This window comes from Carettochelys insculpta, chromosome 4 (assembly GCF_033958435.1).
Source record: "Carettochelys insculpta isolate YL-2023 chromosome 4, ASM3395843v1, whole genome shotgun sequence".
Classification (NCBI taxonomy): domain Eukaryota; kingdom Metazoa; phylum Chordata; order Testudines; family Carettochelyidae; genus Carettochelys; species Carettochelys insculpta.
This window is the reverse complement of record NC_134140.1, coordinates 2912422-2939217: the sequence shown is the minus strand read 5'-3', so window position 1 is coordinate 2939217 and position 26796 is coordinate 2912422. Positions and strand designations below refer to the sequence as shown.

The 26796-nt window shown below is 54.7% G+C and overlaps 1 protein-coding gene across 1 annotated transcript in view; it reads right to left on the bottom strand.

Moving 5' to 3' along the window:
- The window catches only part of VAX2 (ventral anterior homeobox 2), a 52698-nt gene extending 26270 nt beyond the window's left edge, over nt 1-26428 (bottom strand). The window contains exons 1-2 of the mRNA XM_074991643.1: nt 25481-26428; nt 10748-10935 (exon numbers count right to left, since the gene is read on the bottom strand). Of these exons, the coding sequence (XP_074847744.1) occupies nt 10748-10935; nt 25481-25766 (474 nt within the window). The 5' untranslated portion in view covers nt 25767-26428. The remainder of the gene's footprint in view (nt 1-10747; nt 10936-25480) is intronic.
- Between the last annotated feature and the right edge of the window lie 368 nt (nt 26429-26796).

The window sequence follows — 26796 nt, the reverse complement described above, 5'->3', positions numbered from 1 at the left end:
ACCCCTGTTAATGCATCCCAGAATGGTGTTTGCTGTTACTGCAGCAGTGTCACATGTTTGATTCCTATTTAGTTTGTGGCTCACTATGGCCCCTAGATCCCCTTTCACAGGACTCCTTCCTAGGCAGTCACTTCCCGTTCCCTGTGTGTGAAGCTGATTGCTCCTTCCTAAGTGCAGTATGTTGCATTTGTCATTATTAAACCTCAGAGCGTTTCTCTGGTTTGTCCAGATCATTTTGAATTCTGACCCTGTCCTCCGAAGCAGCTGCAACCCCACCCAGATTGGTATCACCTGCAAACTTTATAAGTGTTCTCTCTATGCCAATATCTAAATCGTCCATGAAGACATTGAATAGAACCTGTTCCAAACTATTCCCTGCGGAACTCCACTTGTTCTGCCCTTCTAGCTTGTCTGTGAACCACTGATAACTACTCTCTGGGAACAGTTATAATAGCAGCGATAACACCTATGGGTTTTGTAGCAGGGCCTCTCAGGCTGCTGGGCTTCATACCCCCTGTTCTGTCCACAAACTAGGTGCAGGCCACTCCAGTTGTAGGCACCTGTGCTTTTATTACATGTAACAAGTCCCACCACCTGCCGTGTTAGAATCCTTGGGCGCAGAAACCCCTCCACTTACCCAAGCTAGCTTCTACCCCTTCCGCACCATGGGGCTGCTAGCCTCTGTAGGCAAACTCTGCAGCTACATGGGACCAGAGCCTTCCATTCCCTGAATCTGAATCAAATCAGATCTGATCCAACCTGATCCTCCCCGTCCCATACCAGACCCCCTTCCTTCTCCTCTGAGGACCAGCTGCCTTATATAACCCTCAGAATCACAGAGTCACAGAATCATAGGGCTGGAAGGGACCTCAGGAGGTCATCTAGTCCAGCCCCCTGCTTCAGGCAGGATCAACCCTCACTAAGTCATCCCAGTCAGGACCTTGTCAAGCCGGGGCTTAAAAACCTTGAGGGATGGAGAATCCACCACCTCTCTAGGCAACGCATCCCAGTGCTTCACCACCCTCTTGGTAAAGTAGTTTTTCCTAATAACTAACCTACGCCTCCCCGCTCCAAATTCAGACCATTACTCCTTGTTCTGCCATCTGACACCACTGAGAACAGCTTCTCACCCTCCTCTTAAATCTCCCCTTCAGGAAGTTGAAGGCTGATATTAAATCACCCCTAAGTCTTCTCTTCTGTAAACTAAACAAGCCCAAATCCCTCAGCCTCTCCTCATAGGTCTTGTGCTCCAGACCCTTAATCATTTTTTTTGCCCTCCGCTGAACCTGCTCCAGCACATCCACATCCTTTTTATACTGGGGGGCCCAAAACTGAACACACTATTCAAGATGTGGCCTCACCAGTGCTGAATAGAGGGAAATAATTACTTCTCTAGATCTGCTCGAAATGCTCCTCCTAATGCACCCCAATATGCCGTTAGCCTTCTTGGCTACAAGGGCACACTGTTGACTCATATCCAGCCTTTCATCCACCATAACCCCTAGGTCCCTTTCCATCGTACTGCTGCTGAGCCCGTCGGTCCTCAGCCTGTAACGATGCATGAGATTCTTCTGCCCCAGGTGCAGGACTCTACACTTCTCCTTGTTGAACTGCATCAGATTTCTTTTGGCCCAATCCTCCAATTTATCCAGGTCCCTCTGGATTCTCTCTCTACCCTCCAACGTATCTACCTCTCCCGCTAGGTAAGTACAAGTTACCGATGTCCCTCTGGAAAACTACTTGAGCAAAAGCAGACATGACCTTGTGCGCACACATCACCTCTAGATTGTACTGAAGTGTCCAGAAGTGAAAGTAGCTGCTCTTTTATTCAAGTAAATTGTTGGGTACTTTTTCCACCTCTGCTTTTTGGGCAGGGCCACCATGATGGAGCTCTGGCTCACACTCTCTGGCCAGTCGTGTCACAGTTTGGTTTGACCCTATCTCTCGTCTTTCACATTTTGATGGTCCTTTGGGACATGACTGGCAAATGGGCTTTTATCCACTGAAAGTTTCACCTTTGTTGAAAAAAACAAAAGCTTTTGCTGAAAAACCAAACCTTTTGGCTGAAAGGACTTGGGGTCTTCCATTTTTTGCCCAAAAGAATCAAATGTTCTGAAGACAGCAGAAATTGTTCACAATGAGTCAAATCCCAATTTTGGTCTGAAAACCTGTTTTGGTGGAAAATTTTCCACCAGCCCTAGCTAGGACGCCCAGAATTGTTTTGGGATTCTTGGCTAATCCCATAAAGCAGACACCCTATGAAAATCTGGACAGGCTGCTGATGCTAAATTGCCCGGTGGTACGGCCTTTCATAAACCATTGAGCACTAGTGAAAGGAGAGCTTGTGTGGGACCTTGTGTGATGTGGGCGGTGTGAGGTTTTACTACCCTGGTTAGGGTACATGTGTTTCCTATTGTCCTGTAGTAACACCAGGTGAGTGCCTCAGCTTCAGTGCCTAGCTAGTGGTGGGCATTTTGCTGTGATACCTTCTCACCCTGCTCTTTGGCTTCGTCTGCACTAGGGGGAAACTTCGAAATGGCCATGGTAATGGCCAAATCGGAGAATACTAATGAGGCACTGGAATGAATATTCAGTGCCTCATTAGCATGCTGCCGGCCACGGCTCGTCTACATGGGGGTCCTTTCCGACAGGACCCTCCAAACGTCAAAATCCCCTTATTCCTATTGATCCCCTTATTGGATGTTTGCAGGGCCCCCGTGTAGACGAGCCCCACGCGAGCAAAACGCGGCACTGTCGAAGTGCCACAGCCGGCAGCATGCTAATGAGGTGCTGAATATTCCTTGTAGTGCCTCATTAGTATTCTCCGATTTGGCCATTAGCATGGCCATTTCGAAGCTTCCCCCTAGTGTAGACGTAGCCTTTGTGATCTAGGCTGCCAGGTGACCCCTTTCTTCCCTGGGAAACAGGACAAAGGTGGGATCAGGGGCCTGGCTGGTTGGAATTGGAACTGGGATGTGGAGTGGGGCAGTCTGGGCTGGCTGGAGAGGGAGGAAGCGTGCCAGGGGCCTGGCCTGGGGACCTCCCTGGGCCCTTCTCCCCAGGATGGGTTGTACCGATGGCTGCTGGCTCCTGTGCTGACAAGTCTGTTCTACGCTGTGTCCCTGTCACCTCTGTCTGTGCACAAGTGTGCCGGGCCTGGGGACCCCACACTCCGTGACACCTGTTACCCATTATACAGGTTTGTGTCCCACAAGTGTTCCAGGACAATGAGTGCTGAGGTTACAAGAGAATAAACTGGTCAGTCTACAGGACCCATGAAACAGGGGCAGAGACAGCGCAAGCTTCGCACAGGGACGTCACACTGAGTATGTGCCTCAATTCTGCCCTCTCGGAGCCAGAGAATGGTTCAAAGTCCTGGCCGGGTCAGTCCTGGGTCTCCGGGGTCCTGCTGCCAGCGAGGACGACAGTCGCGGCCAGTCACGGTGGAGGGTTTGGGCACTCAGCCGCCGCGGCTCGTTAGATCGGCTGCAAAGAGCCACCAAAGAAATTTAGGCCCCACTGGGTTCCGAGGCAGCCTGGCACCTAAACCCCGGGCAGGAGGCTCCGGGCGTGTGGTCTTTGGGTCTCCCCATGGGTGTGTGTGTACAGCACCTAGTGCCAGGGGCCGCTATGCTGATAGGAGCCTTGGGGCAGCGCTGGAATATGGACATGCATTTGGGATGGCTGATGGACAGACGGACGGACAGACAGACAGACAGACATGACTGAAGGCAGCTTAGCTGCAGCCCCCTGCTCTGTCAATCTCCTCTGTTCCTCTAGGCTGGGCTGCTCGAGGCAGGGTATGGGCTCAGCTGCCCCTTCCCCACTGTAGCTGCTGGCGCATTGCTGTGGGTTCTTTGCGTAGCTGGAGACTGCCGAGTGCAGCGGCAGGCCCGTGTTTCAGCATGTCTCTTGGTGGAGAGTGTTAACTGTTAATGACTAAACACGTCATTAATTTTTAACAGCAGCATCTTCACTGCAGTGCTAGAAATAGAGCCCCTGGGTCTGGCTCCAGGTTAGTGGCCTTCACAGGGAGGCTTTCACTCACCCGCAGGTTTTCAGAGGCCCCAGCCTCTGTTCCTTACCCTAGTGCAGTGGTTCCCAACCTGGGGTGCGCAGACCCCTGGGGGGTCCACCAGGGTATTGCAGGGAGAGTCCTTGAAGAAAAGGAAAGACAAATAAAAATGATCATAGACAACAGAATTAGCTTTGATGAGGGTCTAATGAATAGTTTGGGGGGTGACTGGGGGTCTAATGAAGGGTTTGGGAGGTGACTGGGGGGTCTGTGAATGGTTTGGGGTGTGGTTGGGGTCCAGTGAACAGTTCATGTGGTGACTGGGGTCCGTACTAGTGAAAAGGGTGGGAACCACTGCCCTAGTGAATACTCTGGCGTATCCAACGTGGGACAGCACAGAGAGTCAAGAGGACCATTCCTCTGCTCTGTGATTCTGGGTGACCCACATCCCCATGGAAAAAGACCCTGACGTGACCAGGAATCTCCCAAGAGCTTCATTTCCAGGAGTGCCCAGCACGTCGAACCAGGTCAGAGAGGCAGGGTGCTACCCCGAAGAGGAAGAGCCCAGAGGAGGGGAGAGACCTATGCCACCAGAAGAAAAGCCCAGACGTCTCTGAGGAAATCCCTTGCACCGCAAGACTTCTACGGACGTGTGATGGGGCCACGGTTCCTTCTAATTTCTTTCCGCCCACGGGCAGAATAAATGGTTTTCTGTGCACCGAAGCATGTGCAGATGTGTACTGCCAGTAGAAACCCCGGCTGCCAGCTGGGGGCTCTGCTCATCAGCTGGGTGGCCCCTAAATCTCTCCTGGACGGCCACCCAAGCACTCAGCTCACAGGGAACCCTGGGCGGGGCATGCGAGCTGCTCCCTGAGCATCCAGTAGGACAGCAGCATAGCAGCAGCCACACTGCTGAGACCTCCCCTCAAACAGCCCCAGCCCCACCCCACCTCCCTCAGCAAGCAGCACGTTTGGCTGCTGGAGGGCAAAGACATGGATGATGCCAGCCGGGCCAGCGTTCCCTTCCCCAGGGAAATCCCCCCAGTGTGAGGAAGGAGGCTGCAGTGGTGGAGGGGCTGTAGCTGGGGGTGGGAATGGCCTGTGCTGCCCGCCCCACCCCATGTCTCACTAGCACGTGGTGGGGTGAGGGTAATTATCAGCAGAGGACAATTAGGCTTTGGAGCAGGATGCAGCGTGCATGGGGGGTTACTGGGGGGCAGAGCCCTGGTCTGTGTTATGCGGAAAGCTGGGCTACGTGAGCACAACAGCCCCTTGGGCTCTGTTAGTCTACTGACCATGGGAGCCGGTGCAGCCACAGGGTAAGAGTCCCCTTCCCAGCATGTGAGATGGGTGCATCTAAGGAAAAATGCCCAGCAGCCTAACAGACCTAATATTTCACATGGCATGAACTGGGCTGAGACCCAGCCCTGCATTTCACAGAAGGATCAGCACACCTCAGTGGGCCGCCAGCCCCAGTTTGGGGCTTATGACCTAGAGCGACAAAGCCCAAGGCCACCTCGCCACTGTCTTCTCTCTCTGATACCCGAGGATTTATGGGAATTATCCCCCATCAAACAAACCTGGCACTTCCACGTCCACCTCTTTGCAATAATATCACATTTCCCATTTCTCAGTGATACTAAAAAGGAGTCATTTTCTCCTAATCTCTGGTCTACACTAGGGGTCCAAGTCAATCCCAGATACGTAATTCCAGCCACGCCATTAGCGTAGGTAGAATCAACGTATTAGGATCGACTTTGTTCCCAACCATAGACCAGGGCTGTTTGGGCTCATGCCAACATCTCTTACTCCATGCAGTAGTGTGGAGTACCAGGGCCAATGCCAGAGTCCAGAGAGATTGATTTTGCTGCATCTTCAGCAGCAAAATCAAACTCAGCTCTGGTGCCAGGAACACAGGGCCAAATTTCTGTCCTCCTTTACACTGGTGTAAATCTGGAGAGACTCAGTGGACTGTTACAGTGGCAATTTAGAATCTGCCATGCGCTTTATTAGTTTAAATCCAGCCTCTGGCATCTGAAGCGGTTTGAAAAACCTCTCACTGCTGATGTAACTGGTTTAAAATAAAAAAGTCATTTCTGTAGATTAGTAAAATAGCCAAAGAGTTCTGGTTCCCAGCGGAACGGCTCGGAAAGAGCAGAAGACAGAGGAAGCAGTTTCGTTCTTTAGAAAGAGCAGGTCAATTTCCACTTGAAAAGGAGAAACCAAAATAAATTCAACCCCTCTTGCTGGCCACTGGAGTTGGTGATGAGATTTCACCCTTGCATGTGGTGGGATGAGTACATTTCACTCTTTCTAGTGAAATTTGGTCCTGGACCAGACAGACGAGTACACAGCAAAGCAATACGCTGAAGGGCTTAGAAAGACAGCGTGGTCTAGTGGATAGGGTAGCCATTCAGGTGAGCTGTGTTCCAGGAACAGCTGTTCTACTCTTCTTTTCAGCTACTCACTGTTTCTCTCCATCTTCTATTGATTTTATGCCCTTTTGTGGGGCAGGCGGGAGCAAAGACTCTCTTTCTACACCCTGGCAGACTGCTTGTCACAGTGGGGCCCTGATCCTGGCCAGGGGCCCTCGGGAAGAGCATCACTGTCCTCTATTAATTGGACTGGAAACCCAGCGATGAGGCCTTGGTGTCAACATTCACTACTCAATCACTGGTCATGTTGTGTGGATTAGATGGGGGTGACCCCCCCGGGGGGTGGGAGTTGGGAATGGCCAAAGGGAAGGAAAGACAGTGAGAAGAACAACAGGGATTCACAAAAGCTGAGACAATGGTGAAAGAGGTCACAGGAGGACGGGTAAGGAGCAGAGATAGCCAGGGCTTGAAGGGAGATTTTCTCACTGAGCGATGAATGCAATAACGAGGCACGGAACAATTAATAAATAACTAGACATTTAGCCACTACGTAAAAGCCTCATCCTTGCCTTGATCTCAGCGCACACCTTCTGCTGATGCCAACAGGCACTCCCAAAGGCACTGCAGGAGATCATACCAGCCTCAGTGTGTCCCCCACCAGCCTACGGGCTATTCTCAAGAATGGAATTCAGAGCTCTGCTTTGAATGAGTTTGACCCAACCCGGCCTCCAACTCTGGAACTGGTCAGAAAATATTCATCTCATCAGGTTTTCTGTGGGAAATGAGGCTCCCGTCTACATGTGAATATTTTCACAACATCACCCCTCCCCCAAAAGCCAGCAGCGTTCTGCGGAGGCCAGGAAGGCCCGTTTTGATGTTTGCGGCCTGCAATGTTTCAACTTCTCCTTTGGAAACAACGTTCTGGGATGCAATTCTTTTTGGACAGGCTTTTTTTAAAGTAAAATAAAGGTCAAAATCAGAGCCAAATGTTACGGGGATTTTGTTTCATGTGGAAGTTTGTCATTTGTTTCATTTGGGCATATTTTGAAATGGAAAAAAAAAAGTGCAAATGCAACATTTTCCTCGGGAATGGAACAGCTTTTGGCTGTGGCTCTAATAGACACTAAGCCACAGCCTCTAACCCCAGCAAACTGGCTGGGAATCTTTCCATTAACTTTGATGGTGTTGGGTTGGACACATAGTGATACAGAGACTATCTGCAGGCACACAACTGGTCTGGATCCCATTTTTTCCTCGCTGGGTGACAACTTTCGACTTTCAGCTGCTGGAAACTGCAGCATTTTTTGTTTGTTGGTTTTTGTTTGTTTTTTGTGGGGAGGTTTGGACAAACATCTGAAAGATGCCCATGAACATGTTCGTCGTCTCCTCTCATTTTTGGCCTGTTTCAACAAAAATGCCATTTTCGATCCAAAAATGTTTTGGACAGAAACTTGGGGATGGTCCTATAATAGTACTTTTCCCACCCAGATCCCTGTGTTCTTGTCAGTGACCACATTGGCCAGACCCCTTTGCCCTTAACCACACCACGGTTATGTTAGCTCTGGTCTCTTTCACACCCCTAAGGGTCTCCAGACACAAACCTACCCTACAAATCCATGATCATGCAAACAGCCAGCTGAAGCCAATCCTTCCACCCTTAGTCCTGTAAGGCCTTATCTTGTAGGCTGACAGAGGCCAGGCATTCAGTGACTTTCCGGATCAAACTTTATGAGTCAGCCAATCCTCCAAGTGCCGTCAGCCTGAGAGACAAAGCACCTCTATATATACACTACCTATGCGCAAATCATCCTATCTTAGCACACACATGAAACCGGCAAAGGCTAGCATCCTGATGAAGCATCAACTTTCTATCAGAGATGTGAATAGAGGAAATCGGGCATTAAGCCAATGTTGCTGTACGCTTCCCTTCACTACCTCACCAGCCAGCTACATAAAAACAGTACTTATTCCCTCCAGATATTAGTTAACTGCCCAGTGTAGATTAGAGGCTTTCTAAAGTCTTTACTTGCAGCAGCAACACCTCTGACAGGGTTGGAATGGAAAGAACAAAGCAGAGAAGACAGGAGCCTGGTATTTTCAAGGGGGCAGAATTAAGGTTGTTTAGGGATCATACCTGAGACCTTGCCTACTTTGGTAACTCTGGGTTTCTTGTAAGATTAACCTGAGCTCTGAGTGTCCTAGCCCATCAATAGGCACTTTTGGTAACACTATCACCCTTACAATGATTATTACTTTCATGTCACACCACAGACTTTTGACTTTACCATTAAGGTGTTATCTTGGAATGAGTTTATAACCCACTGATTCATGAAAGATACCCTGCCAGAGCTTCAGCAGGGTTCCTTCTCATCCCAAAATCATTCAGTTCTTTTGGGAACCTTAGGTCCCTGCAAGTTAACTCTAACAAACTGTGTCATGTGCTCTTCCTGAGCCTTGTCCACATTGTAATAGGACGGGGTTTGGGGGCACAGCTAGAGAAATCACTCCAGGGTATCTCTGCTTAAAATCTGGGCTGCTTACAGCCCCAGACTGGAATTTCCTCCTTTCTAAGACAAATCCAACTAGCCTCAACAGCACCTCTGCCAGCCCCACTGGCCAGCCAGAAGCCACACAAGCAAACCCACAGACTTCTCAGCTGTTGTACCAACCCAGACCAACAACCACCAACTTAAAGTGAGAGGTTCTTAAGTTTGTCTCACCAAACACCACTCAGATTCTTCCACACCCCAAAGGGCCCAGCCCTTGACCCCGGTCAATATACACTTGGATCGTACCCAAACAACCATGCAAAAGCCAGATCCTTAGATCTAATATCTAAGGGTTTATCAACACAAAAGAAAGAAAAGGGTTAGAGAGAAGAATTGTTAAAGCAATACTTTACATACATCAGTCATAACTGCTGAAGCAGGCCAGCGATGTTATTTGCTGATTCTTGGAAATATTTGTAAGCATCCTTTTGAGGGATGGTCCCCCAGTCCAGACAGGCTTAACTCAGGAGGACTGGAGAACAAAGAAAGTAACTGCCAGGGCCCATCTTATAGCCTTTCATATGCAGAGACAAAATTCCATTCTTCTCCATAGGCCTTGGCCCACCACCTGACCTGCTGGGTCTCTGTGCTGAGTTTCCATTCGTTGCAGTCCCAGTAGGAAAACCCCACCACTACAAAATGGGTGTTGGCCGTCTGGGCCTTTGCTCAGCCTATTGTCCTGGCTGGGGTGGAGCCCCACCTCCCACTGTGAACCTCAGCACTGAGACCTTTCTCACACAGCTGCAGAGCTACAATCTCTAACTTTACCTACATATATGATACAGACACACAAGTAGCCCACATAGATTCAGGGCATCATCAGCTTTCATTTGACATCTCCCATGGCACCCCTAGAACAATATTTGGGGCCAATAACCACACTGGGCATTAACATGGTTTCAGACCCAATATAAAAGTCTAGCCCCATGACACACAAAGGCTGTGTCTACACTACAAAATAACTCCTAAGTTGTTTACTTCAAGTACAACTTCAAAGTAAACAACTTTGTAGTTGAGCATCTAGACACACCCTCCTTCAAAGTTAAACTTCAAAGTGGAGCACTACGCCATTCCCAGGAATGGAGTAAGGACTTGGAAGTTGTTCTCCCTACTTTAAAGTTAACTTCGAAGTAAGGGGAAAATGTGTATAGACTCTCTGCTGGCTACTTTGATGTAGTGCTCACTTTGACGTTAACTTCAAAGTTCCTAGTGTAGACGCACCCTATAGAGTATGATAGCCTACTACTACTGCCTACTACTAACTAAGGAACTGTTCCTTTAGCTCACGGAGCAGGAACCTGGGCTGTACTGGTGATAATGGTGGGGGAGGGGATTGGTGCCCCACACAGGGAAATTGAGTGAGACGGCCGCACATGTGCCCTGCCTTAGCATGTGACCACGCTCAATGTCCACCAGTCCACTCTCCCAGGGACCTCATCACCACAGTCACCACTGGCAGGAGGGGGGCAAAGGAGGGCTGCTGATTAACTGGATGATTATAGACTCCTGCTGGGGAAATACTACAGGTGGGCTTTAGTGTGTGGTCCTCTTCCAGTGCCCAACCTCAGCAGCCAGCCCTGGTTCGGCAGGTCTCCAGTTTAGGCAGTGGGGCAAGAATCCTTTGAACTCTGCTGGAGCCAGGCCATGGAGTAAATGGGCCATCAGCCCAGCACTAGGAGGCACCAGAGAGCTGTGCTGCAGGTCCACAGGGACATCCTGCCTGGTCCCCTGGGATCTCGCCCTCTCTCCCTCCCCCAACTCCTGCAGCAAAGTGCATGGAGATAGCACCAGATCTCTTGTTTCCTTACCTGTGTCTCTGATAGGTTGAGCTGCCTCGCTAGCTCCGTCCTCTCTCGGCCGACGACATACTGGCACCGCTGAAATTCCAGCTCCAGCCTGTACAGCTGCTCAGCCGTGAAAGAGGTTCGGGTCCTCTTGGGACGGTCCAAGTCCAGCCCTTTGGGGAGAACAATCTCCCGGATGGTCCCTTTGGCATCTGTAAGTGAGCACAAGGAGAGCGGCGTGAAGAGAGGGTGCCCATTCCCTGGGGTCAGGAGTGGGGCTCAGCGAGGGTACACCAAGAGAGCGTTGCAAGTGGGCAGAGAATCCAACAGGCTGTACATGACAAGAGCTCTGGACCATCTGCCCAGACTCCCTGTCCAGAGATTCAGCCCTTACAAACGCAGTCCACAAATAGTCACAGAGAGGAGTCACGTTAGTCTGTATCTTCACAAAGGGAAAAGCAGCCCTGTAGTATTTTAAAGACTGAAAAATAATGGATTAGGTGATTAGTAACAGAGCGATAGCCGTGCTAGCCTTTTACATAATTAGCTTTATCTAATTCTTGGCTTCTCTCCCTCCTTCTGCCCCTCTGCCCTCTGATTTGCCCACCTTGATAATGATTTTTCTGATTTGTCAACCTTGATTGCTATTTTTGGTTCTCTGTGCCTTAAATATTGAGTCTGTTCTGGTATGGCTATGGTCTGAAGAAGTGGGTCTGTCCCACGAAAGCTCACCTGAAAAATTATTTTGTTAGTCCTTAAAGTGCTACTGGACTGCTTTTTTGTTTTGATTGTATTAGGTGATGAGCTTTCATGGGGCAGACTCACTTCTTCAGATGTGGACAAGTCTAATCAGAATTGTCCAGATCTGAAGAAGTGGGTCTGTCCCACGAAAGCTCTTCACCTAATAAATTATCAAAACAAAAAAGCAGTCCAGTAGCACTTTAAAGTCTAACAAAATAAAAGAAATTTTCATGTAGTTGATGGATCTCCATTCCAAACGGCTGAATGTAGTGACTTTCAACATGCAAGACGCTACATTCAGCCGTTTGGAGTGGAGATTCATCAACTACATGAAAATATCTTTTATTTTGTTAGTCTTTAAAGTGCTGCTGTACTGCTTTTTTGTTTTGATAGTATATAGACTAACACGGCTATCTCTCTGTTACTTTTCACCTAATAAAATTCTTTTGTTAGTCTTTAACGTGCTACAGGACTGCTTTTCTGTTTTGTCCATCCCCAAAGGCAGAACTGAAGAGGACAGTCCTGGGTCCCTGCTGATTTTAATGTCTAGGAGTCTATGAGCTGTTAGAAAAATGCCAATTATTTTGGGAGGAAAACTTTCAAAGCCCAGTCTAGCAGATATGTGACACAGGTGACTAGATAATCTTGTGATTCAAGCTGAAACACAGAGCTATACATATCATAGAGCTGGAAGGAACCAAGAGAAGTCATCAATCCAGTCCCCGGCACAAGCAATTACCATCCCTGGCAGATATATGTAGACAGATATTTAAATCCACACTGCTCCTAGACCCTGGAAAGGCCCCCAAGGATTGAGCTCACAACCCCAGGTTTACAAAGCCAAAGCACTAACCACTGAGCTTCCCTGCCCTCTTATGCACTAACCTGCCTGCAGGCCAGCGTTCCAGAGGGATTCCTCAGGGCACAGGGAACACACTGGCCTTACACTACTGCAGACTGGAATGGTGAAGCTCTCTCCAGCTGTGTAACAGAGGGTGCAAGGGACACCTACTAACTAAACAGGAAGTCACCAAGGGGCTGGAGCATAGTTCCAAGCCCATAATAGTCCCCTGAGCAACCCACAATTAACCCTGGGATGACCGTTGTGCTACAATGGGGTGGGAAGGGCTGAGCCTGGCTGCAACTCAGAAATGGGCTAGTGCACCCACTGACAGGCTGTGGGGAGCCCCAGCCCTCCCTCCCTCTGGCTATCCCCGACCCCAACCAGAGCAGGACCTGTACCAGGCTGGGGAAGGACCCTGAACGATGGATCGCCCATGGTGTGGAGAAAACAGATAAGGAAGTGCTGTTTATTCCTTCTCCTAACACAAGAACATCCAATTAAATGAATAAGCAGCAGGTTTAAAACAAGCAAAAGGAAGTATTTTTGGTGGTCCTCCTGCGGAACTCCCTGCCACAGGGTGTTGTAAAGGCCAAGACTATAATGGGGTTCAAAAAGGAAGTGGCTAACTTCATAGAGGATTGGTCTACCAGTGGCGACTAGCCAGGATGGAGAGGGGTAGGGTGCCCAGCCTCTGTTTCTAGACACTGGGAATGGCCAACAAGGGGTGGGTCATTCAACCGTTACCTGTTCAGTTCATTCCCTTTGGGGTGCCCAGCTTTGACCACTGTTGGAAGACAAGAGATGGGGCTACATGGACCTCTGCTCTGGCTGTTCTTATGCGAAGGAGGTTTCAGTGATAATTCTAGATGTCTCCCAACTCTTCCCCCCACCCCACCAGCACCCCGAAGTCCTTGTCTGCTGAGATGGCGCTAACACAGCATTTCTCAGCCTCTCTGATATCGAGCACCAGCTTCCTGCCTTCCTACACTGTGCCAGGTCATTCTCACGGACTGACGCCTACCCATGGCCTGGTCATGGGCAGACTCTGATCTAACACTCCAAGACAGCAAGCAGGGGAAAATACCATGATGGGAGAAAGTCCCATGGGGAAGTCAGTGGGTCCCCTCCAGCCCCACTTGCAAAAATTCCTCCACACCCCCACACCGCATGTCACCTGTGTGTGTTTAGCAGATACCGTTTGCAGCACAACTACACAGCTATAGGTAACACACTCACTGTCTATGTCCTGTGGATGTCAGAGACGGGGCGGGGGGGATCTTTTATCGGACCAACTCCTGTCGATGACAGAGTCAAGTTTCACCTCACTATAAAACAACTTGCTTACAAAATCAGCCAGAACACTACCACAGCGGCACAGCCCACTAGTGCTGAAAAAAGTGTCAACCTTCTTGTTTGTGCCATAAAGGTCTAACATAAATCAACTCTCATATAAATCTCGTACGCACATTTTACTATAAACAAGACATTGTCTGTATGAAATCTTAGTTTGGACTGACTTCGCTTGTGCTGTTTAGGCAGCCTGTTGTAAAAGTAGACAAATCTCTAGAAGAGGCGATGTGCCCTCTGAAAGGCCTCTGCCCACCTCCAGGTTGAGAACCATGGCAAAGATATTACATCCCCCATCTTGTCTTGCTGACATCCTGGGACCAACACAGCAACACCACTGCAGACATGTTTGGTACAGACACATATTTATAACATGTCTAAATGTAGGACTATGCATCTGGTATATATTCCAGGTAGATCCTATATCTCTGTGTGTATTTGTTCATGTATACAGGTCTAGGTTTACATATAAATACACCACATCATGCTGTCAGGGAGGATCCTTCTCACACATCTGTAGCTCTGACAAGCAAATAAACTGATAGACAGACAGACAGATAGATAGATAATTTGTCAATGCAGTTATAGATAGATAGATGGATAGATGGATAGATAGATCAAGTGTATGGGAATAGATAGATAGATTCTCTCTCTCTCTTTTTCCATGCACCCTTCTACCTACCTCTCTGTCTATCTGTCTGCCTAGCTATCTCTCTCCATACACCTTATCTATCTGTTCACCCAGCCACCCAAACGCACACTTTGGAAAGCTCACAGCCCCATATGTTTGGTAGTGACTAAGGTGTCACAGGGACACTTGCTGGTATGACAAATGTTGTGTGCCTGTGTTGCAGGGGCTGCATTCTGGATGGATAAGCCCCACTCTGGAACTTCCTGCTGCTCCAGCGTACACGGTCCACGGCCAGGCAGTCTGGGGGGAGCTCAGGCGCTGGGTATTTCTCTGGCTTGGGTTGGCTCTGCCCAGCGCTCTGGCCAGTAGATGTCTCCCCTAGGAAAGCAGCAATGTGGTGCAATCCAAACCTCTGCCCTAGCTCTGGACCTCTGGCTGCCGCTGCAAACCCTGCCTAGCCCATCCTGGGTGCTCTGGGGTGTGTCAGTGGGGACAACCCCCATAGGATGGGTGGTTGGTGCTTTGCCCACCAAGACCCACAGGAAGTTCTGCAGGGCGGGAGGCAGGTGAAAGGAGGTAGGTGGGATGGAGCAGCTGGGGTGATGGAAGGTGCTTGAAAAGACCTGGGCACCCATACTCCCGTCTCCCACGTATCTGTAACCAGCCACTGAGCTCCCCCACTCCTGTCTCCCACAGGTCTGTAACCAGCCATTGAGCACCCCCACACCCACACTCCTGTCTCCCACGTATCTGTAACCAGCCACTGAGCGCCCCCACTCCTGTCTCCCACAGGTCTGTAACCAGCCATTGAGCCCCCCCACACCCACACTCCTGTCTCCCACGTATCTGTAACCAGCCACTGAGCGCCCCCACTCCTGTCTCCCACAGGTCTGTAACCAGCCATTGAGCCCCCCCACACCCACACTCCTGTCTCCCACGTATCTGTAACCAGCCACTGAGCCCCCCCACGCCCACACTCCTGTCTCCCACAGGTCTGTAACCAGCCACTGAGCCCCCCGATTCCTGGCTCCCACGTGTGTCTTTTGGCCCGAGTGACAGCGAACAGCGGCAGCTCCTTCACCCACTGCCCTGGCTGCCAGCCCCACAGCCCCATTCCAGCAGGTCCTGAGGGCCTTCACTGCTCTTCCTGCACCCACCCTGCGCCAGTCGGTAGGGAGGGGGAGGCGCTGGGTTCCAGGCCCCGTCCCCATTTCTAAGGCTGAGCATTTGGCTCCTTTCCCAGCGGCTGCCCGCACTAAGTAACCCACACCACGGCCTGGGCCAAAGGCAGATCCATGCGTGGCCCTGGGCAGACCACCCCCACCTGCTTCCAGTGCCAGGGCAGGGCATCATGGGGACCCCCGGGGACCTTCCCCACTAGCCGGACCCAGTTCTGCAGCAAAGCTGGGGCTTGTGGCACATGGGACCACAGTCTCTCCAGGCCGAACCGTCTGGGCTGCGTGTGTTCTGGAGCTGTTTGCACCTCTGAGGTGTGTCACACACACAGACACATACACTGCACCTCTGGGGTGTAACACACACACACAGACACTGCACCTCTGAGGTGTTTCTCACACACACACACGTTGCACCTTTGAGGTGTTTTTCACACACACACACGCTGCACCTCTGGGGTGTGACACACACAGACACTGCACCTTTGGGGGGGGGGGTGTCTCTCTCTCACACATACACACACACACACACGCACGCTGCACCTCTGGGGGGTGTGTGTGTCGCTTTCTCTCTCTCACACACACACACGCTGCACCTCTGGGGTGTCTGTGTGTCTCTCTTTCTCTCTCTCACACACACACGCTGCACCTCTGGGGTGTGTGTGTGTGTCTCTCTCTCACACACACACACGCTGCACCTCTGGGGGGGTGTCTCTCTCTCTCACACACACGCTGCACCTCTGGGGGGGTGTCTCTCTCTCTCTCACACACACACGCTGCACCTCTGGGGGGGGGTGTCTCTCTCTCACGCACGCACACACGCTGCACCTCTGAGGTGTGTGTCTCTCTCTCTCTCTCTCTCTCACACACACACGCTGCACCTCTGAGGTGTGTGTGTGTCTCTCTCTCACACACACACACACACGCTGCACCTGTGCAGGGTGTGTGTGTGTGTGTGTCTGTCTGTCTCTCTCACACACACACACACACGCGCGCGCGCGCGCGCGGCGGGCGGATTTCTATACCTGGCGCCCGCCCAGGCGTGTGAGGTCCGTGCTCAGCCCGCGGTGACGGGGCGCGCCGCAGCTCGGCAGGACACACCCGGGAAGTGCCCGCCCCGCCCCCGGAGCACGGACACGCGGGTGAGACCGCGCGGCGCGAGCCTGCCCCGGGCTCCCCCCGAGCAGTCGGGGTTCAGCTCCGCCGCGGGGCGCGGCGGGGCGGGGTCCAGGCTCGGGCGGCCGCCGCAGCCAGGCGCGCGCTTGGGGCTACCTGGGGCGCCCCACCCGAGCGGGGCGCCGCGAAGTGCGTGTCTGCAGCGCGGCCGCGGGAGGAAACAACGCGCGTGACGGAGGCGGGGCAACGGGTCTGAAAGCTTCCGGTGGTTCCCTCGAGGGAGGTGATACGGGGGAGATACATAGACTCTGTGTGTGTGTGTGTGGACACAAACAGCCCCAGTGCGGAGGTGTGTGTGTGTGTGTACACACAAACACAACTCCAGTGCGGAGGGGTGTGCGCGCGTGTGTGTGGACACAAACAGCCCCAGTGCGGAGGGGTGTGTGTGTGTGTGTGTGTGGACACACAAACACAACTCCAGTGCGGAGGGAGGTATGGGTGTGGGGGTATGAACACAAACAGCCCCAGTGCACAAACACAACGCCAGCGCGGAGGTGGAGGAAAAAGTCGGAGCTTTATATATACGTCGATTCCACGTGCCTGGCTGTCCACAGATACACCCGCTTGTGCACAGGTCTAAATACACAGCGATTGACAGGCACACGCCAAGTGCCACGGCCTATGTGCGCGCATAGAGACGGAGTCGGGGGGAGAGAGAGCGGGGCGATGGAGACAGACATTTCGTTTGTCCGGGCACAGAGAGGGAGAGAGATTTAATTTGTCTGTACACTTGCAGAGACCCAGGTATTTAATGTACCCATGCAGTCATAGACAGACGGAGAGATGAGTAACTCATCCGTGCAGTGATAGGTAGGTAGATAGATACCAAAACAAAAAGCAGTCCAGGAGCACTTCAAAGACTAACACAATAATTTAGTAGGCGCTGAGCTTTCGTGGGACGGGCCCACTTCTTCAGCCCACAGCCAGACCAGACCAGACTCAATATTTAAGGCACAGAGAACCAAGCATAGCAATGAAGGTTGATAAATCATAAAAATTATTACCAAGGTGAGCAAATCAGAGAGCGGAGGGGCAGGAGGAGGCCCTCAGTCAAGAATTAGGTAAAGCCAAGTATGTAAAAGAGTCCTTATAATGAGCTCGAAGATTGAAGTGGGTCTGTCCCACGAAAGCCCATCACCGAATAAATTATTTTGTTAGTCTTTAAAGTGCTACTGGACTGGTATTTTGTTTTGATAGTATATAGACTCTCCCGGCTTCCTCGCTGTTACTAGTTAGATAGATCTTCAATTTGTCGATGCAGTTACAGATAGGCCGATAGATAGATGAGGTGTATGGGGATAGAGCGATCGATCGATATCTCACGTAAGGGATAGATTTCTGCGAGCAGTTACAGATAACTTGTCCCTGCAGCGATAGATGGACGCCTTTATTTACGTGTGTACATCCACACACACAGACACGTGAGAGGCTCCCGGGAGAACGGCGACAGGCTGAAAGGAAAACCCGGAGCTGCGGTTCTCCCGTCCCAGGAGGCCGCGGCTCTATCTCCTACCCTGGAGCCGCGCCGTGAGCTGCAGCCAGCGCAGGGCCCCGGGCAGTGACCGGAGTTTATCCCGGGGAGTTCCGGGGCCCACATGCCCGCCCCTGGGGCTGCCCGCACACAGATTAGTGCCTGGAAGGGCGCGGGAAGCCCCGGGTGCCCGGCCGGGGGTGTCACCTCTCGCAGGAGCTGCCGGGCAGGGCCGGGCCGCGCAGCTTTCCGGGGTTGCCTGCGCCAGCCCGATGAGAGCCAAGCCCCAGACGGGGTGTCTCGCCGCGGGCCGGAGGCGGCCGGGCCCAGCCCCCGGAGAGCCCCGCAGCCGCGCTCCGCCAGGGCCGGTAGCGGCCGGGCTACAGGCGCCTCGGGGGTTGCTCGGCGACAGCCCCCCGAGCGAGCGAGCGAGCCGGGCCGGTGACCAGCCCCTGGCCAGGCTGCGCGGTGCCACCGGCCCGGCCCCTCCATCCGCCCGCTGCAGCCCCACGCGCAGCGCCCCCGGGGCGGGCTGCGGGGTCGAACCCTGGGGCCGGGGCGGGGCGGGCGCAGCGGGGCCCGTCCCCCCGGAGCTGCCGGGCACGTTTGGCACCGCGCGGCTCCGTCCCAGCCCGGCTCCTGCCACCATTTTGTCCCCGCCGGGGGACGGCTGCAAAATGGAGGAGCCGCGGAAGGTCCCGGACACCCCCGCGCCCCCCACTTGCCCCTGGGCCCTGCGGCCGCCCGGGCTTTGCTCCGCCCCGGCGGGGAGGGGAGCCGCGCCCGGGGTCCCCTCGGCCCGCTCTGCCCCCCGGGCGGGACCCTGCCCAGGGGAGCCCCACGCGTGCTGGGGGCCCGCCCGGCTGCGCCCCACCGCTGTCCGGCCACCCGGGCTGGCGCAGGGCCCCGGCGGCGGCGGCTCAGGCCCGGGCCCGGGCCGTCAATCAAGGCCGGGCCGAGGGAGAAGGGGAGCGAGGCTGGCTGACCTCAACCTGACCCCAGCGTCTCCCGAGATGGCCGGCGGGCTCCGCAGCAGCTTCCCGGGCCGGCCCCGGCGCGCCCCGCGCGGAGCGGAGCGGAGCGGGACCTGGGGAACCCGGACTGCAGCCCGCCGGCTCTGGGGCGCGGCGCAGCGCAGCGCAGCGCAGCGCAGCGCAGCGCGGGGCCCCTCTCCGTGCCCTGCCTCCATTTGCTCCCCCCACTAGGCTCTGCTGCCCCCGGCTCACGCGGAGCCCCCGGCGCACGCGGAGCCCCCAGCCCCTCCCGCCCGGCCGTGGCTGACAGAAGCGGGGCGCAGACAAGGGTGTGTTACACCTGAACCCCACCCCCATCCCTTCTTACCGAGCCCCCGTTTAGTCACAGGGAAACCGAGGCACGGCCTGGTCCGCGTCTCGGCGTTAGGCAGTGGCTCCAGAGGTGCCCTGGCGGCTCGGAGCTATTCGGGAACCGAGGCTCCTCCCGCCCCGCTGGCCTGGCCTCCAGGGCGCTGGAAATGGGGCACCATCCTTCCACCCCAACCAGCGGGCAGCGCCAGAAGGGGGGGAATCTGCCTCCGCCCCAAGCGCCAACCGCTGGGGTGCGTGGGGCGCTGCCGGCGCTTCTCCCTCACCCCCTCCAGCCCCCTACCTAGAGAGATTCACAGTCCCTGGCTCACCGCGCCCCGGCGGTAAGCGAGGCAAGGGCTGCCACACGAGGCGGCTGTGCTGGAGCGGCGGAGGGGAAGGTGTGGGTCCGCCACCCAGGGGAGAAATCTGCAGCGCCGAGCACCGAGCCACCCGGGCGCGCGTCCCGGCGTGGGCAGACCCCTACCCAAACACAGGGCAACGCGGGCTACTCGCAGTGTACTTTGCACACCGGCACCACGCCCACGTCTAGCCACGCACGGCGATGTACACACACACACACACACACACACACACACACACACACACACACAGAGCTTGGGCACTTGGCAACACGTCTTTACAGGCGTGTTTCGTTTCGTTGTAAACATGAACGAATCCGCACGGAGCCCTGCGTGGCCAGATCTGTTTCTGCGCCTCCACGCGCGTTAGGGCCACACGTAACCCCCCAGAGGCGGGTGCGGGGCGCGTGTGCTCTGAGCGCGCCCGAAATGCACACGCAGCGCGATATGGCGAGATCTGTTTGGGGGTCTGTGTGTCTCCGTACACCTATGGTACACACACACGGGCCAGCTCGGCTACCTGCAGGTACGTGCTTTGCGTACGCGCTGCCTAAACGCGTCCGATACATGGCCACAGCGATTGTGTGTCTGTGTGGATGTTTTATGTACAGTATTATAACAACAACATTACCTACACTCACACACACACACACACACACACACACACACACAGAGCGAGATTTTGCTTCTGCGTGTGTGTATAATATATACTCACGCAAAAACACTACATATTTTATCAGACACATACGCACAAAAAAAACTATATATTCTATCAGATACACACCCACAAACGCTATAGAAATATTCTCACGCAAAAACTATATATTTTGTCAGATACACATTTTGAGCAAAATATATATAGCATGTGTGTGTCTCTCCTTCATGTTTACAAAAAAGAAACATAAATACGTATTGTTAAGTGTGTGTATGTGTGTTTGTATATATACATATAGAGAGCGAGATTTTGCTCTCTGTGTGTGTATGTGTGTATGATATATAATGTTTTTCGTGAGTGTGTATGTGTATCTGATAGACTATATAGTGGTTTTGCGCAAGTGTGTGTGTGTTAGATTATATAGTGGTTTTGCACGAGTGTATGTGTTAGACTATATAGTGGTTTTGCGTGAGTGTGTGTGTTATATAATATATATACACACACGCACTCGCCCAAAACCACTATATAGTCTATCAGACACACACACAAACACTATATATACACACTCACGCAAAACCATTATATCATACACATACACAGAGAGCAAAATCTCTCTCTCTGTGTATATACACATACACACAAATACCCACATTTAACAATACATATTTATACGTTTCCTCTCTTTGTAAACATGAACGAGATACACATTTTTAGCAATACATGGCACGCTATATTTTGCTTGTGTGTGTGCGCGCGCGCTCTACGAACCCTGTGAGCCCTACCTAGCGCCGTACCGCTCGCTGTTGTGGTGGGTGTGTAGTGGATACATTGCAGGCACGTTTCGGCAAAAGCTGTTTCAACAGACGTGCGGGTTTAATGCCTTCCTACACCTGCCCGCCCACAGACATTTGACAAAAATGGCGAAATCGAGTTGGCCGCTTTATCGATACCCACTACCGGCACATTTGCCGACACGGGCGTTCCACAGACCACTAGAAACACTTCGTTCCGGTTCGTACCCGCGCTACGCGCCCGTTTGCCGATATAGGGAGGCTGGGCGGAATCCGATCGATTTTTGCATCGTTCTAACAAATAAATCTCTCTCTATTTCAGGCGGGTTTTATGTGCACCCGTTGAAATGTCCGGGGCTGGGTGAGAAACGAGGGAGGCCAATGGTTATTTAATGACCGCCACTGTCGAGAGTCAAATAGTCAACGCTGCTTAATCATTTTTAACCTAAACTCCCAATGCCACAAGCCAACCTGTGTCGCTCGGATCCTAGCGAGTTCGCCGGCAGCGCTGGGCTGTGCCTGGCTGGCCTCTTCATCATTATTGCTGGACATATTTTTTCCCCTTTGGTTTCAGTGTCTGCGGTGAGATTGGACCGTTCCTCCTATTTCCTGAGCCCCATTCAGCCTTCAAAGCCTAAGAAATGGCGATTCTGTGCGCACATGTACCGACAGCAGCATATGGGAACTGACCTGTGTATTCCTACACACATTGCTCCATATTAACACGGGCGCTTTATGCTTTCCTGCCTGGATCAGATACACACGCACAAACACTGTGTATTTGATGAAATACACACACACACACACACACACACACCACACTATATATATATATACACATAATATATTATATATATATATATATATATATATATATATATATATATATATATATTACAGTAGTATTATATATATATATATACACACACACACACACACATATTACACACACGCAAAAACATTTTATCAGAGACATACGCACAAAAAGCTATCTATTCTATCACACCCACAACCAGTATATACACACACTAGATATTCTACCAAATACACGAACACTGTATATACAGTCACACCAAAACATTGTATATCCGATCACATTCATACCCACGCGTACGCACAAACGCTATACATTCTATCCGATACACACCTACAAACGCTATAGAAATATTCTCGCGCAAAACGTTATATATTCTATCAGACACAAGCCTCATATATACTCACGCAAAAACATTGTATATTCGATCAGAAACACACCCACAAACACTAAATATGCACTCAGACACTGTATATATTATATCAGATACACACACACAAACACACTATATAAACACACTATCAGATACACAAACACACACTATATAAACTCACACAAAAACATTGTATATTCGATCAGATACACATACACTATATATTCTATCAGATAAACACTATACATACACACGCACAAACACTAGATACACACAGCCACAAACACTATAGTCTATCAGAAACACAAACACACGAACCATGTATACTCACGCAAAAACATTGTATATGCGATCAGATACAAACGCTATCTATTCTACCAGATAAACACTATATATTCTATCAGATACACAAACACTAAATATACTCCCACAAGACATTGTATATTCGATCAGTACACGCCCACAAACACTAAATATACACTCACGCAAATACACTGTATATATTCTATCAGATAAACACGCATAAACACTAGATATACACACACCCACAAACACTATATATTCTATCAGATACACAAACACACGCACTATATATACACACACTTACGCAAGAACATTGTATATTAGATCAGATACAAACACACACCCACACACAAACACTATATATTCTATCAGATACACACGCAAACACACTATATATACACCCACCCACAAACACTATATATTCTATCAGAGACACAAACACACACTACATACACTCACTCAAAAACATTGTATATTCGATCAGACACCCCCCCGAACACTGGGTACTCGATCAGACACACGCACCTTGTACCTCCACAGCAACACACGCTCATATTTGCAGGCAGGTCCATTCACACCTTCCACGAGAGACCCCCGCCCCGCCCCGGTGTATGTCGCCCCTTGCGGGTGGCTCCCCAGCCGGCCAGCTAACGGGGTAGCTCGGTTAGCGGCGCGGGCGGGACGGCGCTGCCTCCCCGCGCTGCAGGGTGAGCACAGCCGGTCACCCCAGGCCTGAGGCTCCGGCCGGACGGGGTGCAAGGCCGGGCCCCGCGCCTCCCTGGCGTTCACCCACGCCACAAGCCCGCCCGCTCTCGCCATGTTGGGAGTCGGGCGGGGCCGCTCTCCCCAGGAGCAGCGCCAAGAAGGGGCCCGGAGCGAGGCCTTTGCGGAGCCGGCTCCCCGCCGCTGGGGGCCCGGCGCCCCGGTTCCTTGCCCGGCCTGCGGCGGGGGCAGGGGGACGGGGCCGCATCCCGCGGCTGGGCCTTAAGGGGGGTCCCCCCTTTTCAAATCCACCCCCGAGAGAGAGAGAGAGACAGACAGACGCGGAGCAGCGCTGCGCCGGGCGCCCCCTTACCCCTCCGGCCGCCGCAAGCGGGGAAGCGATCGTCTGCCCCGGGCCGCGGCCGCTTCCCCGCGCCGCAGGGAGGGACGAACGAGGCTCTCGGGGCTGGGGCGGGGGGGGGCTCACGCATCGCACAGGGGCCGCCGGGTGGCACCGGCCCTCCCGCGGAGCGCAGGGCGGCTGGACGCTCCGGTCTGCCCTGGGCGCCCTGCTCCTGCCAAGGCTGCGCGCCCGGCCTCCGGGGTCAGGGCAGACAGAGGCGAACAGCGCGCACAGGGGCTGCCCGGCATAGCCAGGGCTGGGGGCTTCTGTTTGCTCCCCACCCGCTACTGGCCTTTGGGCAAACGGTGCGGGGAAGGGAAACCCCCTCGGGGGGCAGGTCCCCCGGCACCGAACGCGCCGGTGCCCGGCTCCTGCCCGGCCAGCTCAGCGCCGAGCCCGGGCGCTCCCCAGGCTGGCTTCTTTCTTTCTTTTCCCCCCAGCACCGGCTGTTCAAACGCTCTGGACTCGCCCGGGCCTCCGTGACGCTGCTTTCCTGCGACGCGTGTTACACCCCCAAGCAGCCACCTGAGCCCCCCCACCCCCCGCCGCCCAGCTCTCTCGGGGAGCGTCCGGTGGAGGTTAGGGGGTGCCCCGCGAGAACGGAAGGCTTCGCACAGCCCCGGCTTTGGAGAGAGAGGGGACCACAAGGCTGGAGCGGGAAGGCTCCGTGTGTGTTGCGGGGGGTCCTGACGGAGCCGCCGGCGCCAGAGATTGCACCCCCTTGGGCACCCCCTGCAAAGCCCTCGCCCAAATGCACCAGCCCCCGCCCCCATCTCTCCGGGATGCAGCCCGCGCCCGCACCGCCGACCCGGGAGCAAGGCCGGGAGACCCCAGGGCAGCTGAGAAGCAGGGGGGAACCCCCAGGCCCCATCCCTTCGCGGGCAAGGGAAAGCGATGCGGGGGGACAGGACCCCTCGCGCCCAGCTTCCCCGGCATGAACTGCAGCCACCGCGCGCTTTCCTGCGGCCGCGACCTAGGTGGGGAGGGGGCAGGCCGCGGGGTGGGGGTATTACCGCAGGGGGTGAGGATCAGTGCTGCTCCGGGGGGCAGGGAGTGGGGCTCCAGGTGCTTTATGTGGACCTCGGGGGGGGGGGGGCTGCCCCGAGTCTAGCGGGGCACTGGAGCCCAGGGCTGGGCGGGGAGTTCCCGGGGAGGAAGGTGCGACGTTGGGGTGCAGGCGGTGGCAGCTCGAGGCGGGGAGCTCCCGGGGATGCGGCTTTGGGGTGCAGGCGGTAGGAGCCTGGGGATGGAGGTGCGGTGTTGGGGTGCAGGCGGTGGCAGCCCGGGGCAGGGTGAAGCGGGGAGCTCCCGGGCATGCGGCGGTGGGGTGCAGGCGGTAGGAGCCCGGGGATGGAGGTGCGCCGTTGGGGTGCAGGCGGTGGCAGCCCGGGGCAGGGTGAAGCGGGGAGCTCCCGGGCATGCGGCTGTGGGCTGCAGGCGGTGGCAACCCGGGGCTGGGCGGGGCTGGTTAGGCAGAGGGCGAGGGGGGTGGAAGGGGGTGCAGGAGCCGGGCTGGGTGGGGTTCACGGCAGGGGCGCAGGAGCCGAGTACTGGGGCTGCGGGGCAGGGGACAAAGTACGGGGGAGGGTTCAGGGGCTGGGCCCCGGGGTGCGACCTAACGGGACCAGGGCCGAGCTCCGCCCTTACCTCGCACCAGGATCCGGCGGCAGTAATCCGCGTCTCCTCCCCCGCCCTGGCTGTCGCTCTCCGGGGCGCACTCCTGGGAAGAGCCGGGGCTGGTCTCCGAGGTCCCCGGCACGTCCTTGAGTCCGTGGCCGCCGCCCGCCCGCAGGACGCTCTGCAGCTCTCCTCGGGGGCCGCTCTTGGCCAGCGCTCGCTCCGGCGCGCCCGGCTCCCCCAGCACCAGAGGGCTCCTGCCGGCCTCGGCCCCGCCATCGCTCATGCCTGTGGCCGCCGCGGAGGGCGCAAACATCGGGTGGCAGAGCGGGGCGCGGCGGCTCCTCCCGCCCCCAAGCCCGGCCGCTGCTCAGCGCCCTGGCCCCGGCTGGCGGCAGCCCGGGGGCGCAGCTCCGGAGCCCTCCCGCGGGGCGCGTACCATGGTGGGGAAGCCGCAGACCGCTGCCCTGCTCACGGCTCGCCCTCCGGGGCTGCGGGGCGGGTGCGCTCTCTAAACAGCCCCTTCCCCGCCCCTCCAAGGGGGTTCCGGGGGGGGCGGGGGCGGCCGGGGCCCCTGTCCCCCGGGCTGCGGCGGCGTGGGGGGAGTTAAAAACTTTGGCGACCCTGCTCCGTTCTCACGCGCCCCCGGGGCCGGCGCTCCCCGAGCGCAGCGGCTGGTTCCTGCCCGCCCGGCCCGGCCGGGCCCTTCCTGCGGCTGCCTGCGCAGAGCGGCGAAACCGGGCGCAGGACCCGGCGAGCGGCGCTCGGGCCAGACCCGGCCTTCAAGTCTCCGCCGGAGCCAGGTCGGAGCTGCGCTCGGGCGGAGGCGGCCTGGAACCGGGGCTGGGTTTGGGCAGCGGGGCGAGAGCGCTCGTTAAAGGCGCCCCTGTGGTTCAGGCGCGCCCCGGCCGGCCTGCGCCTCTCGGCCCCGGCAAAGCCAGACCCTCCGAGGGCCCATGGCGGGCGGGGAGATGGGGGAGGTCCCCGGCCGGCTCCCCGGGCAGCCAGCGAGTGAGCGGCGCAGCGCCGGCAGGACGGAGGCAATTTGAAATTGACTGCTGGCCACACACGTAATTTCCTGCCGCCCCTCCCTGGCCATTGATTGGTAAACAAAGAGGCCCGCGCCGGGCCAGGGCGCAGCCGCTCCGGGGTCTCTCTCGGGCAGGGAGGGGGTGGAACACCCAGGGCGCGCCGGGCTCTGCCACGGCGGGGGGGTTGGAGTGGGAGCGGCCCCGATCCTGAGCCGGGATCCCGCCCGTTCGCGTCGCGCAGGGCCGGCGCTGTGGGGCAGGGGATAGACCCCGATCCGCCGAGCTCCGCTTCCTAAACACCCCCGAAGGAGGCGG